We start from the raw sequence: 19,543 nt of genomic DNA, 5'->3' as shown, positions 1-19,543 counted from the left end.
TACCAGCACTACTACCAGTACTACAAGTACTATTACTGCCACTACCAACACTACTACCAGGACTATTACCACTACTACCAGCACTACTACCAGGACTATTACTACTACTACCAGCACTACTACCAGGACTATTACCACTACTACCAGCACTACTACCAGGACTATTACCACTACTACCAGGACTATTACCACTACTACCAGCACTACTACCAGTACTACAAGTACTATTACTGCTACTACCAACACAAAAACCAGGACTATTACCACTACTACCAACACTATTACCACTACTACCAGCACTACTACCAACACTATTACCACTACTACCAGCACTACTACCAACACTATTACCTCTACTACCAGGACTATTACCACTACTACCAGGACTACCAGCACTACTACCAGTACTGCAAGTATTATTACTACTACTACCAACACTACAACCAGGACTATTACCACTACTACCAGCACTACTACCAGTACTACAAGTACTATTACTGCTACTACCAGCACTACTACCAGGACTATTACCACTACTACCAGCACTACTACCAGGACTATTACTACTACTACCAGCACTACTACCAGGACTATTACCACTACTACCAGCACTACTACCAGGACTATTACCACTACTACCAGGACTATTACCACTACTACCAGCACTACTACCAGTACTACAAGTACTATTACTGCTACTACCAACACAAAAACCAGGACTATTACCACTACTACCAACACTATTACCACTACTACCAGCACTACTACCAACACTATTACCACTACTACCAGCACTACTACCAACACTATTACCTCTACTACCAGGACTATTACCACTACTACCAGGACTACCAGCACTACTACCAGTACTGCAAGTATTATTACTACTACTACCAACACTACAACCAGGACTATTACCACTACTACCAGCACTACTACCAGTACTACAAGTACTATTACTGCTACTACCAGCACTACTACCAGGACTATTACCACTACAACCAGGACTACAAGTACTATTACCATTACTACCAGTATTATCAATACTTTTACTACTATTGCCTCTACTATTTCCACTACTAACAGTACTACAAGTACTATTACTGCTACTACCAACACTACTGCCACTACTACAAGTACTATTACTGCTACTACCAACACTACTGCCAGTACTACAAGTACTATTACTGCTACTATCAGCACTATTACCACTACAACCAGTACTACAAGTATTATTACTGCTACTACCAGCACTACTACCGGGACTACAAGTACTGTTACTGCTACTACCAGTACTACAAGTACTATAACTGCTACTACCAGCACTGTTACCACTACAACCAGTACTACAAGTACTATTACTTCTACTACCAACACTACTACCAGCACTATTACCACTACAATCAGTACTACAAGTATTATTACTGCTACTACCAGCACTACTACCAGGACTACAAGTACTGTTACTGCTACTACCAGTACTACAAGTACTATAACTGCTACTACCAGCACTGTTACCACTACAACCAGTACTACAAGTACTATTACTTCTACTACCAACACTACTACCAGCACTATTACCACTACAACCAGTACTACAAGTATTATTACTGCTACTACCAGCACTACTACCAGGACTACAAGTACTGTTACTGCTACTACCAGCACTGTTACCACTACAACCAGTACTACAAGTACTATTACTTCTACTACCAACACTACTACCAGCACTATTACCACTACTACCAGTACTACAAGTATTATTACTGCTACTACCAGCAATATTACCAGTACTACAAGTACTATTACTGCTACCAACACTACTACCAGCACTATTAGCAGTACTTCAAGTATTATTACTGCAACTACCAACACTACTACCAGTACTACAAGTACTATTACTGCTACTACCAGCACTATTGCCACTACTACCAGTACTAAAAGTACTATTACTGCTACTACCAGCACTATTGCCACTACTATCAGTACTTCAATTATTATTACTGCTACTACCAACACTACTGCCAGCACTATTACCACTACTACCAGTACTACAAGTACTATTACTGCTACTACCAGCACTACTAGAAGCACTCTGCGGTCACAATTCTACTATTTCTTGTTGCTCTTTCTGTTTTTCAGGCTCTTCTGTTCATCCTCGGCCTCCTCATATGTTTCCTCCTCATGATGATCCCTGTCCCCGGCCGATGCCCCCCCCATTCCAAGAGGAAGAGCGCCTCATGCAGGGTAAGAGAGTTACTACCAGTACTATTACATTACTGCTATTTCTATTAGCACTACTTTCAGCACTATTACCACTATTACTACCACTACTATTAGCACTACTATCAGCAGTATTACTTCCTTTACTGCACTATGGCCACTACTAGTAATATTACTACTACTATTACTACAACCAGCACAATTAACACTAGTACCACCACTACTACTAGTACTATTTCCATTGCTTCCAGTGCTATTACCAGCACTACTACTACTTTCACCAATACTACTACCAGTACTATTACTACTACCACCAATACTATGACCACTACTACCAGTACTACTACCAGCATTATGACTTATACTTCAGTCACATCCAAATTTGCTGTCACAAATCAGCACTACCACCAGTATCATTATCCCTACTACCAGCACTAACAGTACTATTACCACTACTACCAACACTATGACCAGTACTACCAGCACTACAACCAACACTATGACCAGTACTACCAGCACTATTACCAGTACTATTAACACTATTACCAGCACTATTACTACTACTACCAGTACTACTACCCTGTTTCCCCGAAAATAAGTCATCCCCCAAAAGTAAGACATAGCGGAAGTTTTGATGAATTGCCTAATATAAGTAAGAAAAAAGTAAGTAAAAGTAAGACATCCCCCCAATAATAATCTTTCTGCGCAAAGATTGTATGAAGAAAAACATTGCAGCCTGAACATTCTGCGCGATGTTCCGTGTGCACAGGTATGCCGGCTGCTGACGCCGCTGCTATACGTTGTATCCACTGTTCCTGCTGCTGTAGGATGAGCTGGGAGTTGCCCGCTGTGCATATACTAAGCATCGTATGCGGCAGGGGGTCCACTCTCCCAGCTCATCCCACAGCAGCAGGAACACTGGATACAACGGACAGTATCGCAGCAGTAGTGTTTTTCTTCATACAGTCTTTGTGCAGCAAGCGCATCTCAGCGTAGCGCAGTGGTGGCAGCAGCACACAAAAATAAAATAAGACACCCCCTGAAAATAAGACATAGCATATCTTTAGGACCAAAATTTAATATAAGACACTGTCTTATTTTCGGGGAAACACGGTACCAGTACTATTACCACTACTACCAGCATTATTACCACTACTACCAGCAATACTACCAGGACTATTACCACTACTACCAGGACTATCACCACTACTACCAGTACTACAAGTACTATTACCACTAATACCAGCACTATTACCACTACTACCAGCATTATTACCACGAATACCAGTACTACCAGCACTATTACCACTACTACTAGCACTAATACCAGCACTATTACCACTACTACCAGCATTATTACCACGAATACCAGTACTACCAGCACTATTACCACTACTACTAGCACTAATACCAGCACTATTACCACTACTACCAGGACTATTACCAGGACTATTACCCCTACTACCAGCACTATTACCACTACTAACAGCTCTATTACCACTACTAACATCACTATTACCACTACTACCAGTACTACAAGTACTATTACCACTACTACCAGCACAATTACCAGTACTACAAGTACTATTACCACTACTACCAGCACTACAAGTACTATTACCACTACTACCAGCACTATTACCACTACTACCAGTACTACAAGTACTATTACCACTACTACCAGCACAATTACCAGTACTACAAGTACTATTACCACTACTACCAGCACTACAAGTACTAATACCAGCACTATTACCACTACTACCAGCATTATTACCACGAATACCAGTACTACCAGCACTATTACCACTAATACTAGCACTAATACCAGCACTATTACCACTACTACCAGGACTATTACCAGGACTATTACCCCTACTACCAGCACTATTACCACTACTAACAGCTCTATTACCACTACTAACATCACTATTACCACTACCAGTAATACAAGTACTATTACCACTACTACCAGCACAATTACCACTACTACCAGTACTACAAGTACTATTACCACTACTACCAGCACTATTACCACTACTACCAGTACTACAAGTACTATTACCACTACTACCAGCACAATTACCAGTACTACAAGTACTATTACCACTACTACCAGCACTACAAGTACTATTACCACTAATACCAGCACTATTACCACTACTACTAGCACTAATACCAGCACTATTACCACTACTACCAGGACTATTACCCCTACTACCAGCACTATTACCACTACTACCAGTACTACAAGTACTATTACCACTACTACCAGCACAATTACCACTACTACCAGTACTACAAGTACTATTACCACTACTACCAGCACAATTACCACGACTACCAGTACTACAAGTACTATTACCACTACGACCAGCACTATTACCACTACTACCAGTACTACAAGTACTATTACCACTACTACCAGTACTACAAGTACTATTACCACTAATACCAACACTATTACCACTACTACCAGTACTACAAGTACTATTACCACTACTACCAGCACTATTACCACTACTACCAGTACTACAAGTACTATTACCTGTACTACCAGCACTATTACCACTACTACCAGTACTACAAGTACTATTACCACTACTACCAGCACTATTACCAGTACTACAAGTACTATTACCACTAATACCAGCACTATTACCACTACTACCAGTACTACAAGTACTATTACCACTACTACCAGCACTACAAGTACTATTACCACTAATACCAGCACTATTACCACTACTACCAGGACTATTACCAGGACTATTACCACTACTACCAGCACTGTTACCACTACTAACATCACTATTACCACTACCAGTACTACAAGTACTATTACCACTACTACCAGCACTATTACCAGTACTACAAGTACTATTACCAGTACTACCAGCACTATTACCACTACTACCAGTACTACAAGTACTATTACCACTACTACCAGCACTATTACCACTACTACCAGTACTACAAGTACTATTACCACTAATACCAGCACTATTACCACTACTACTAGCACTAATACCAGCACTATTACCACTACTACCAGGACTATTACCAGGACTATTACCCCTACTACCAGCACTATTACCACTACTAACAGCTCTATTACCACTACTAACATCACTATTACCACTACCAGTACTACAAGTACTATTACCACTACTACCAGCACAATTACCACTACTACCAGTACTACAAGTACTATTACCACTACTACCAGCACTATTACCACTACTACCAGTACTACAAGTACTATTACCACTACTACCAGCACTATTACCTCTACTACCAGTACTACAAGTACTATTACCACTACTACCAGCACTATTACCACTACTACCAGCACAATTACCAGTACTACAAGTACTATTACCACTACTACCAGCACTATTACCACTACTACCAGTACTACAAGTACTATTATCACTAGTACCAGCACAATTACCAGTACTACAAGTACTATTACCACTACTACCAGCACTATTACCACTACTACCAGTACTACAAGTACTATTACCACTACTACCAGCACTATTACCACTACTACCAGTACTACAAGTACTATTACCACTACTACCAGCACAATTACCAGTACTACAAGTACTATTACCACTACTACCAGCACTACAAGTACTATTACCACTAATACCAGCACTATTACCACTACTACTAGCAGTAATACCAGCACTATTACCACTACTACCAGGACTATTACCAGGACTATTACCCCTACTACCAGCACTATTACCACTACTACCAGTACTACAAGTACTATTACCACTACTACCAGCACAATTACCACTACTACCAGTACTGCAAGTACTATTACCACTACTACCAGCACTATTACCACTACTACCAGTACTACAAGTACTATTACCACTACTACCAGCACAATTACCACTACTACCAGTACTACAAGTACTATTACCACTACTACCAGCACAATTACCACTACTACTAGCACTAATACCAGCACTATTACCACTACTACCAGGACTATTACCAGGACTATTACCACTACTACCAGCACTGTTACCACTACTAACAGCTCTATTACCACTACTAACATCACTATTACCACTACCAGTACTACAAGTACTATTACCACTACTACCAGCACTATTACCAGTACTACAAGTACTATTACCAGTACTACCAGCACTATTACCACTACTACCAGTACTACAAGTACTATTACCACTACTACCAGTACTACAAGTACTATTACCAGTACTACCAGCACTATTACCACTACTACCAGTACTACAAGTACTATTACCACTACTACCAGCACTACTACCAGTACTACAAGTACTATTACCACTACTACCAGCACTATTACCACTACTACCAGTACTACAAGTACTATTACCACTACTACCAGTACTACAAGTACTATTACCACTAATACCAGCACTATTACCACTACTACCAGTACTACAAGTACTATTACCACTACTACCAGTACTACAAGTACTATTACCACTACTACCAGCACTATTACCACTACTACCAGTACTACAAGTACTATTACCACTACTACCAGTACTACAAGTACTATTACCACTACTACCAGCACTATTACCACTACTACCAGTACTACAAGTACTATTACCACTACTACCAGTACTACAAGTACTATTACCACTACTACCAGCACTATTACAACTACTACCAGTACTACCAGCACTATTACCACTACTACCAGTACTACAGGTACTATTACCACTACTACCAGCACTACTACCAGTACTACAAGTACTATTACCACTACTACCAGCACTATTACCACTACTACCAGCACTATTACCACTGCCACCAATACAGTTACCAGCATCACGTCTTCTACTCCAGTCACATCCAATTCTGCGGTCACAATTCTACTGTTTCTTGTTGCTCTTTCTGTCTTTCAGGCTCTTCTTCTCGGCTTCCTCACATGTTTCCTCTTGAAGAAGATCCCTGTCCCCGGCCAATGCGCCCCCCATTCCTAGAGGAAGAGCGCCTCATGCAGGGTAAGAGGATTATTACCAGTATTATTACCACTACCACCAGTGTTATTAATACTATAACCAGCACTATTACCACTACCACTACTATTACCAGTATTATTACCAGTACTACCAGCACTATTACCACTACTACCAGCACAATTACCACTACTACCAGTACTACAAGTACTATTACCACTACTACCAGCACTATTACCACTACTACCAGCACTATTACCACTACTACCAGTACTACAAGTACTATTACCACTACTACCAGCACTATTACCACTACTACCAGTACTACAAGTACTATTACCACTACTACCAGCACAATTACCACTACTACCAGTACTACAAGTACTATTACCACTACTACCAGCACTATTACCACTACTACCAGCACTACTACCAGGACTATTACCACTAATACCAGCACTATTACCACTACTACTAGCACTAATACCAGCACTATTACCACTACCAGGACTATTACCAGGACTATTACCCCTACTACCAGCACTATTACCACTACTAACAGCTCTATTACCACTACTAACATCACTATTACCACTACCAGTACTACAAGTACTATTACTACTACTACCAGCACTATTACCACTACTACCAGTACTACAAGTACTATTACCACTACTACCAGCACTATTACCACTACTACAAGTACTACAAGTACTATTACTAGTACTACCAGCACTATTACCACTACTACCAGTACTACAAGTACTATTACCACTACTACCAGCACTATTACCACTACTACCAGTACTACAAGTACTATTACCACTACTACCAGTACTACAAGTACTATTACCACTAATACCAGCACTATTACCACTACTACCAGTACTACAAGTACTATTACCACTACTACCAGCACTATTACCACTACTACCAGTACTACAAGTACTATTACCACTACTACCAGCACTATTACCACTACTACCAGCACTACTACCAGCACTATTACCTCTACTACCAGTACTACAAGTACTATTACCACTACTACCAGCACTATTACCACTACTACCAGGACTATTACCAGGACTATTACCCCTACTACCAGCACTATTACCCCTACTACCAGCACTATTACCACTACTAACAGCTCTATTACCACTACTAACATCACTATTACCACTACCAGTACTACAAGTACTATTACCACTACTACCAGCACTATTACCAGTACTACAAGTACTATTACCAGTACTACCAGCACTATTACCACTACTACCAGTACTACAAGTACTATTACCACTACTACCAGCACTATTACCACTACTACCAGTACTACAAGTACTATTACCACTACTACCAGCACAATTACCGGTACTACAAGTACTATTACCACTACTTCCAGCACTATTACCACTACTACCAGTACTACAAGTACTATTACCACTACTACCAGCACAATTACCAGTACTACAAGTACTATTACCACTACTACCAGCACTACAAGTACTAATACCAGCACTATTACCACTACTACCAGCATTATTACCACGAATACCAGTACTACCAGCACTATTACCACTAATACTAGCACTAATACCAGCACTATTACCACTACTACCAGGACTATTACCAGGACTATTACCCCTACTACCAGCACTATTACCACTACTAACAGCTCTATTACCACTACTAACATCACTATTACCACTACCAGTAATACAAGTACTATTACCACTACTACCAGCACAATTACCACTACTACCAGTACTACAAGTACTATTACCACTACTACCAGCACTATTACCACTACTACCAGTACTACAAGTACTATTACCACTACTACCAGCACAATTACCAGTACTACAAGTACTATTACCACTACTACCAGCACTACAAGTACTATTACCACTAATACCAGCACTATTACCACTACTACTAGCACTAATACCAGCACTATTACCACTACTACCAGGACTATTACCCCTACTACCAGCACTATTACCACTACTACCAGTACTACAAGTACTATTACCACTACTACCAGCACAATTACCACTACTACCAGTACTACAAGTACTATTACCACTACTACCAGCACAATTACCACGACTACCAGTACTACAAGTACTATTACCACTACGACCAGCACTATTACCACTACTACCAGTACTACAAGTACTATTACCACTACTACCAGTACTACAAGTACTATTACCACTAATACCAAAATATTACCACTACTACCAGTACTACAAGTACTATTACCACTACTACCAGCACTATTACCACTACTACCAGTACTACAAGTACTATTACCTGTACTACCAGCACTATTACCACTACTACCAGTACTACAAGTACTATTACCACTACTACCAGCACTATTACCAGTACTACAAGTACTATTACCACTAATACCAGCACTATTACCACTACTACCAGTACTACAAGTACTATTACCACTACTACCAGCACTACAAGTACTATTACCACTAATACCAGCACTATTACCACTACTACCAGGACTATTACCAGGACTATTACCACTACTACCAGCACTGTTACCACTACTAACATCACTATTACCACTACCAGTACTACAAGTACTATTACCACTACTACCAGCACTATTACCAGTACTACAAGTACTATTACCAGTACTACCAGCACTATTACCACTACTACCAGTACTACAAGTACTATTACCACTACTACCAGCACTATTACCACTACTACCAGTACTACAAGTACTATTACCACTAATACCAGCACTATTACCACTACTACTAGCACTAATACCAGCACTATTACCACTACTACCAGGACTATTACCAGGACTATTACCCCTACTACCAGCACTATTACCACTACTAACAGCTCTATTACCACTACTAACATCACTATTACCACTACCAGTACTACAAGTACTATTACCACTACTACCAGCACAATTACCAGTACTACAAGTACTATTACCAGTACTACCAGCACTATTACCACTACTACCAGTACTACAAGTACTATTACCACTACTACCAGCACTATTACCACTACTACCAGTACTACAAGTACTATTACCACTACTACCAGTACTACAAGTACTATTACCACTACTACCAGCACTATTACCACTACTACCAGCACTATTACCAGTACTACCAATACAGTTACCAGCATCACGTCTTCTACTCCAGTCACATCCAATTCTGCGGTCACAATTCTACTGTTTCTTGTTGCTCTTTCTGTCTTTCAGGCTCTTCTTCTCGGCTTCCTCACATGTTTCCTCTTGAAGAAGATCCCTGTCCCCGGCCAATGCGCCCCCCATTCCTAGAGGAAGAGCGCCTCATGCAGGGTAAGAGGATTATTACCAGTATTATTACCACTACCACCAGTGTTATTAATACTATAACCAGCACTATTACCACTACTACCAATATTATTACCACTACTAACAGCACTATTACCACTACTACCAGTACTACAAGTACTATTACCACTACTACCAGCACTATTACCACTACTACCAGTACTACAAGTACTATTACCACTACTACCAGCACTATTACCACTACTACCAGTACTACAAGTACTATTACCACTACTACCAGCACAATTACCAGTACTACAAGTACTATTACCACTACTACCAGCACTTTTACCACTACTACCAGTACTATTACCACTACTACCAGCACTATTACCACTACTACCAGTACTACAAGTACTATTACCACTACTACCAGCACTATTACCACTACTACCAGTACTACAAGTACTATTACCACTACTACCAGCACTATTACCACTACTACCAGTACTACAAGTACTATTACCACTACTACCAGCACTATTACCTCTACTACCAGTACTACAAGTACTATTACCACTACTACCAGCACTATTACCACTACTACCAGCACAATTACCAGTACTACAAGTACTATTACCACTACTACCAGCACTATTACCACTACTACCAGTACTACAAGTACTATTATCACTAGTACCAGCACAATTACCAGTACTACAAGTACTATTACCACTACTACCAGCACTATTACCACTACTACCAGTACTACAAGTACTATTACCACTACTACCAGCACTATTACCACTACTACCAGTACTACAAGTACTATTACCACTACTACCAGCACAATTACCAGTACTACAAGTACTATTACCACTACTACCAGCACTACAAGTACTATTACCACTAATACCAGCACTATTACCACTACTACTAGCAGTAATACCAGCACTATTACCACTACTACCAGGACTATTACCAGGACTATTACCCCTACTACCAGCACTATTACCACTACTACCAGTACTACAAGTACTATTACCACTACTACCAGCACAATTACCACTACTACCAGTACTACAAGTACTATTACCACTACTACCAGCACTATTACCACTACTACCAGTACTACAAGTACTATTACCACTACTACCAGCACAATTACCACTACTACCAGTACTACAAGTACTATTACCACTACTACCAGCACAATTACCACTACTACTAGCACTAATACCAGCACTATTACCACTACTACCAGGACTATTACCAGGACTATTACCACTACTACCAGCACTGTTACCACTACTAACAGCTCTATTACCACTACTAACATCACTATTACCACTACCAGTACTACAAGTACTATTACCACTACTACCAGCACTATTACCAGTACTACAAGTACTATTACCAGTACTACCAGCACTATTACCACTACTACCAGTACTACAAGTACTATTACCACTACTACCAGTACTACAAGTACTATTACCAGTACTACCAGCACTATTACCACTACTACCAGTACTACAAGTACTATTACCACTACTACCAGCACTACTACCAGTACTACAAGTACTATTACCACTACTACCAGCACTATTACCACTACTACCAGTACTACAAGTACTATTACCACTACTACCAGTACTACAAGTACTATTACCACTAATACCAGCACTATTACCACTACTACCAGTACTACAAGTACTATTACCACTACTACCAGTACTACAAGTACTATTACCACTACTACCAGCACTATTACCACTACTACCAGTACTACAAGTACTATTACCACTACTACCAGTACTACAAGTACTATTACCACTACTACCAGCACTATTACCACTACTACCAGTACTACAAGTACTATTACCACTACTACCAGTACTACAAGTACTATTACCACTACTACCAGCACTATTACAACTACTACCAGTACTACCAGCACTATTACCACTACTACCAGTACTACAGGTACTATTACCACTACTACCAGCACTACTACCAGTACTACAAGTACTATTACCACTACTACCAGCACTATTACCACTACTACCAGCACTATTACCACTGCCACCAATACAGTTACCAGCATCACGTCTTCTACTCCAGTCACATCCAATTCTGCGGTCACAATTCTACTGTTTCTTGTTGCTCTTTCTGTCTTTCAGGCTCTTCTTCTCGGCTTCCTCACATGTTTCCTCTTGAAGAAGATCCCTGTCCCCGGCCAATGCGCCCCCCATTCCTAGAGGAAGAGCGCCTCATGCAGGGTAAGAGGATTATTACCAGTATTATTACCACTACCACCAGTGTTATTAATACTATAACCAGCACTATTACCACTACCACTACTATTACCAGTATTATTACCAGTACTACCAGCACTATTACCACTACTACCAGCACAATTACCACTACTACCAGTACTACAAGTACTATTACCACTACTACCAGCACTATTACCACTACTACCAGCACTATTACCACTACTACCAGTACTACAAGTACTATTACCACTACTACCAGCACTATTACCACTACTACCAGTACTACAAGTACTATTACCACTACTACCAGCACAATTACCACTACTACCAGTACTACAAGTACTATTACCACTACTACCAGCACTATTACCACTACTACCAGCACTACTACCAGGACTATTACCACTAATACCAGCACTATTACCACTACTACTAGCACTAATACCAGCACTATTACCACTACCAGGACTATTACCAGGACTATTACCCCTACTACCAGCACTATTACCACTACTAACAGCTCTATTACCACTACTAACATCACTATTACCACTACCAGTACTACAAGTACTATTACTACTACTACCAGCACTATTACCACTACTACCAGTACTACAAGTACTATTACCACTACTACCAGCACTATTACCACTACTACAAGTACTACAAGTACTATTACTAGTACTACCAGCACTATTACCACTACTACCAGTACTACAAGTACTATTACCACTACTACCAGCACTATTACCACTACTACCAGTACTACAAGTACTATTACCACTACTACCAGTACTACAAGTACTATTACCACTAATACCAGCACTATTACCACTACTACCAGTACTACAAGTACTATTACCACTACTACCAGCACTATTACCACTACTACCAGTACTACAAGTACTATTACCACTACTACCAGCACTATTACCACTACTACCAGCACTACTACCAGCACTATTACCTCTACTACCAGTACTACAAGTACTATTACCACTACTACCAGCACTATTACCACTACTACCAGGACTATTACCAGGACTATTACCCCTACTACCAGCACTATTACCCCTACTACCAGCACTATTACCACTACTAACAGCTCTATTACCACTACTAACATCACTATTACCACTACCAGTACTACAAGTACTATTACCACTACTACCAGCACTATTACCAGTACTACAAGTACTATTACCAGTACTACCAGCACTATTACCACTACTACCAGTACTACAAGTACTATTACCACTACTACCAGCACTATTACCACTACTACCAGTACTACAAGTACTATTACCACTACTACCAGCACAATTACCGGTACTACAAGTACTATTACCACTACTTCCAGCACTATTACCACTACTACCAGTACTACAAGTACTATTACCACTACTACCAGCACAATTACCAGTACTACAAGTACTATTACCACTACTACCAGCACTACAAGTACTATTACCACTAATACCAGCACTATTACCACTACTACCAGTACTACAAGTACTATTACCACTACTACCAGCACTACAAGTACTATTACCACTACTACCACCACTATTACCACTACTACCAGTACTACAAGTACTATTCCCAGTACTACCAGCACTATTACCACTACTACCAGTACTACAAGTACTATTACCACTACTACCAGCACTATTACCACTACTACCAGTACTACAAGTACTATTACCACTACTACCAGCACAATTACCAGTACTACAAGTACTATTACCACTACTACCAGCACAATTACCAGTACTACAAGTACTATTACCACTACTACCAGCACTATTACCACTACTACTAGTACTACAAGTACTATTACCACTACTACCAGCACAATTACCAGTACTACAAGTACTATTACCACTACTACCAGCACTATTACCACTACTACCAGTACTACAAGTACTATTACCACTACTACCAGCACAATTACCACTACTACCAGTACTACCAGCACTATTACCACTACTACCAGTACTACAAGTACTATTACCACTACTACCAGCACAATTACCAGTACTACAAGTACTATTACCACTACTACCAGCACAATTACCAGTACCACCAATACAGTTACCAGCATCACGTCTTCTACTCCAGTCACATCCAGATCTGCGGTCACAATTCTACTGTTTCTTGTTGCTCTTTCTGTCTTTCAGGCTCTTCTTCTCGGCTTCCTCACATGTTTCCTCTTGAAGAAGATCCCTGTCCCCGGCCAATGCGCCCCCCATTCCTAGAGGAAGAGCGCCTCATGCAGGGTAAGAGGATTATTACCAGTAATATTACCACTACCACCAGTGTTATTAATACTATAACCAGCACTATTACCACTACCACCACTATTACCAGTATTATTACTAGTACTACCAGCACTATTACCACTACTACCAGCACAATTACCACTACTACCAGTACTACAAGTACTATTACCACTACTACCAGCACTATTACCACTACTACCAGTACTACAAGTACTATTACCACTACTACCAGCACTATTACCACTACTACCAGCACAATTACCACTACTACCAGTACTACAAGTACTATTACCAGTACTACCAGCACTATTACCACTACTACCAGTACTACAAGTACTATTATCCCTACTACCAGCACAATTACCACTACTACCAGTACTACAAGTACTATTACCACTAATACCAGCACTATTACCACTACTACCAGTACTACAAATACTATTACCCCTACTACCAGCACTATTACCACTACTACCAGTACTGCAAGTACTATTGCCACTACTACCAGCACTATTATCACTACTACCAGTACTACAAGTACTATTACCACTAATACCAGCACTATTACCACTACTACTAGCACTAATACCAGGACTATTACCACTACTACCAGGACTATTACCAGGACTATTACCCCTACTACCAGCACTATTACCCCTACTACCAGCTCTATTACCACTACTAACAGCTCTATTACCACTACTAACATCACTATTACCACTACCAGTACTACAAGTACTATTACCACTACTACCAGCACAATTACCAGTACTACAAGTACTATTACCAGTACTACCAGCACTATTACCACTACTACCAGTACAAGTACTATTACCACTACTTCCAGCACTATTACCAGTACTACCAGTACTACAAGTACTATTACCACTACTACCAGTACTACAAGTACTATTACCACTACTACCAGCACTATTACCACTACTACCAGCACTATTACCACTACTACCCGTACTACAAGTACTATTACCACTACTACCAGTACTACAAGTACTATTACCACTATTACCAGGACTATTACCCCTACTACCAGCATTATTACCACTACTAACAGCTCTATTACCACTACTAACATCATTATTACCACTACCAGTACTACACGTACTATTACCACTACTACCAGCACAATTACCAGTACTACAAGTACTATTACCAGTACTACCAGCACTATTACCACTACCAGTACTACAAGTACTATTACCACTAATACCAGCACTATTACCACTACTACCAGTACTACAAGTACTATTACCACTAATACCAGCACTATTACCACTACTACCAGTACTACAAGTACTATTACCACTACTAACATCACTATTACCACTACCAGTACTACAAGTACTATTACCACTACTACCAGCACAATTACCAGTACTACAAGTACTATTACCAGTACTACCAGCACTATTACCACTACTACCAGTACTACAAGTACTATTACCACTACTACCAGCACTATTACCACTACTACCAGTACTACAAGTACTATTACCACTACTAACATCACTATTACCACTACCAGTACTACAAGTACTATTACCACTACTACCAGCACAATTACCAGTACTACAAGTACTATTACCAGTACTACCAGCACTATTACCACTACTACCAGTACTACAAGTACTATTACCACTACTACCAGCACTATTACCAGTACTACCAGTACTACAAGTACTATTACCACTACTACCAGCACTATTACCAGTACTACCAGTACTACAAGTACTATTACCACTACTACCAGTACTACAAGTACTATTACCACTAATACCAGCACTATTACCACTACTACCAGTACTACAAGTACTATTACCACTACTACCAGCACTATTACCACTACTACCAGCACTATTACCACTACTACCCGTACTACAAGTACTATTACCACTACTACTAGTACTACAAGTACTATTACCACTATTACCAGGACTATTACCCCTACTACCAGCACTATTACCACTACTAACAGCTCTATTACCACTACTAACATCACTATTACCACTACCAGTACTACACGTACTATTACCACTACTACCAGCACAATTACCAATACTACAAGTACTATTACCAGTACTACCAGCACTATTACCACTACTACCAGTACTACAAGTACTATTACCACTACTACCAGCACTATTACCACTACTACCAGTACTACAAGTACTATTACCACTACTACCAAGCACTATTACCACTACTACCAGTACTACAAGTACTATTACCACTACTAACAGCTCTATTACCAGTACTGCCAGGACTATTAGCACTACCACCAATACAGTTACCAGCATCACATCTTCTACTCCAGTCACATCCAAATCTGCGGTCACAATTCTGTTTCTTGTTGCTCTTTCTGTCTTCCAGGCTCTTCTTCTCGGCTTCCTCACATGTTTCCTCTTGAACAAGATCCCTGTCCCCGGCCAATGTGCCCCCCATTCCTAGAGGAAGAGCGCCTCCTGCAGGGTAAGAGAGTTATAGACAGTACTATTACCACTACTACCAGAGCTACTACCAGCACTATTACCAGCATCATGTCTAATACTCCAGTCACATCCAAATCTGCGGTCACAATTCTACTGTTTCTTGTTGCTCTTTCTGTCTTTTAGGCGCTTCTGTTCGTCCTCGGCGTCCCCACATGTTTCCTCTTCATGAAGATCCCTGTCCCCGGCCAATGCGCCCCCCATTCAAAAAGCAAGGGCGCCACACCCAGGATAACATAGGCATTGCCTTATCTGAATTTATCTCCTCCGCAGCTCTATCCATGTTAGACACAGGTCAGGAATCTGCTATCACACCCCGCACCATCCCATTGTAACCCTTTATTACCTGGAGACCGGTGAACTCCTCCCCACCTGAGGCGGAGGCGGGCCTTCCAGTAGTCACTGATGTGTATATAGGAGAGAGCAGGGACGGGCCTCAGCCAGCAGGGACTGTGCAAAAATGATGGCATTATTAAAGAAGATCCACCTAGGAGATACTGGAGACACCGGAGGGTGGGGAGAAGAGGAGAGGTAGATATAGGAGATACTGGAGACACCGGAGGGTGGGGAGAAGAGGAGAGGTAGATATAGGAGATACTGGAGACACCGGAGGGCGGGGAGAAGAGGAGAGGTAGATATAGGAGATACTGGAGACACCGGAGGGCGGGGAGAAGAGGAGAGGTAGATATAGGAGATACTGGAGACACCGGAGGGCGGGGAGAAGAGGAGAGGTAGATATAGGAGATACTGGAGACACCGGAGGGCGGGGAGAAGAGGAGAGGTAGATATAGGAGATACTGGAGACACCGGAGGGCGGGGAGAAGAGGAGAGGTAGATATAGGAGATACTGGAGACACCGGAGGGTGGGGAGAAGAGGAGAGGTAGATATAGGAGATACTGGAGACACCGGAGGGCGGGGAGAAGAGGAGAGGTAGATATAGGAGATACTGGAGACACCGGAGGGCGGGGAGAAGAGGAGAGGTAGATATAGGAGATACTGGAGACACCGGAGGGCGGGGAGAAGAGGAGAGGTAGATATAGGAGATACTGGAGACACCGGAGGGCGGGGAGAAGAGGAGAGGTAGATATAGGAGATACTGGAGACACCGGAGGGCGGGGAGAAGAGGAGAGGTAGATATAGGAGATACTGGAGACACCGGAGGGCGGGGAGAAGAGGAGAGGTAGATATAGGAGATACTGGAGACACCGGAGGGCGGGGAGAAGAGGAGAGGTAGATATAGGAGATACTGGAGACACCGGAGGGCGGGGAGAAGAGGAGAGGTAGATATAGGAGATACTGGAGACACCGGAGGGTGGGGAGAAGAGGAGAGGTAGATATAGGAGATACTGGAGACACCGGAGGGCGGGGAGAAGAGGAGAGGTAGATATAGGAGATACTGGAGACACCGGAGGGCGGGGAGAAGAGGAGAGGTAGATATAGGAGATACTGGAGACACCGGAGGGCGGGGAGAAGAGGAGAGGTAGATATAGGAGATACTGGAGACACCGGAGGGCGGGGAGAAGAGGAGAGGTAGATATAGGAGATACTGGAGACACCGGAGGGTGGGGAGAAGAGGAGAGGTAGATATAGGAGACACCGGAGGACGGGGAGAAGAGGAGAGGTAGATATAGGAGATACTGGAGACACGGGCGGGCGGGGAGAAGAGGAGAGGTAGATATAGGAGATACTGGAGACATGGGAGGGTGGGGAGAAGAGGAGAGGTAGATATAGGAGATACTGGAGACACGGGAGGGCGGGGAGAAGAGGAGAGGTAGATATAGGAGATACTGGAGACATGGGAGGGTGGGGAGAAGAGGAGAGGTAGATATAGGAGATACTGTAGACACCGGAGGGCGGGGAGAAGAGGAGAGGTAGATATAGGAGATACTGGAGACACGGGAGGGCGGGGAGAAGAGGAGAGGTAGATATAGGAGATACTGGAGACACCGGAGGGTGGGGAGGAGAGGT

At 41.6% G+C, this 19,543-nt stretch overlaps 1 protein-coding gene across 1 annotated transcript in view; it reads left to right on the top strand.

The window, feature by feature from the left end:
- Window positions 1–17,909, top strand: part of LOC142189559 (uncharacterized) — a 222,967-nt gene extending 205,058 nt beyond the window's left edge. The window contains exons 9-15 of the mRNA XM_075262174.1: window positions 2,143–2,247; window positions 7,149–7,247; window positions 10,456–10,554; window positions 12,693–12,791; window positions 14,969–15,067; window positions 17,459–17,557; window positions 17,701–17,909. Coding sequence (XP_075118275.1) covers window positions 2,143–2,247; window positions 7,149–7,247; window positions 10,456–10,554; window positions 12,693–12,791; window positions 14,969–15,067; window positions 17,459–17,557; window positions 17,701–17,909 — 809 coding nt within the window. The remainder of the gene's footprint in view (window positions 1–2,142; window positions 2,248–7,148; window positions 7,248–10,455; window positions 10,555–12,692; window positions 12,792–14,968; window positions 15,068–17,458; window positions 17,558–17,700) is intronic.
- The last annotated feature ends 1,634 nt before the right edge of the window (window positions 17,910–19,543 follow it).

This window comes from Leptodactylus fuscus, chromosome 1, assembly GCF_031893055.1.
Source record: "Leptodactylus fuscus isolate aLepFus1 chromosome 1, aLepFus1.hap2, whole genome shotgun sequence".
In the NCBI taxonomy this organism is placed as follows: domain Eukaryota; kingdom Metazoa; phylum Chordata; class Amphibia; order Anura; family Leptodactylidae; genus Leptodactylus; species Leptodactylus fuscus.
The sequence above is the reverse complement of the archived record's forward strand: the minus strand, read 5'-3'. Positions and strand labels throughout refer to the sequence as shown.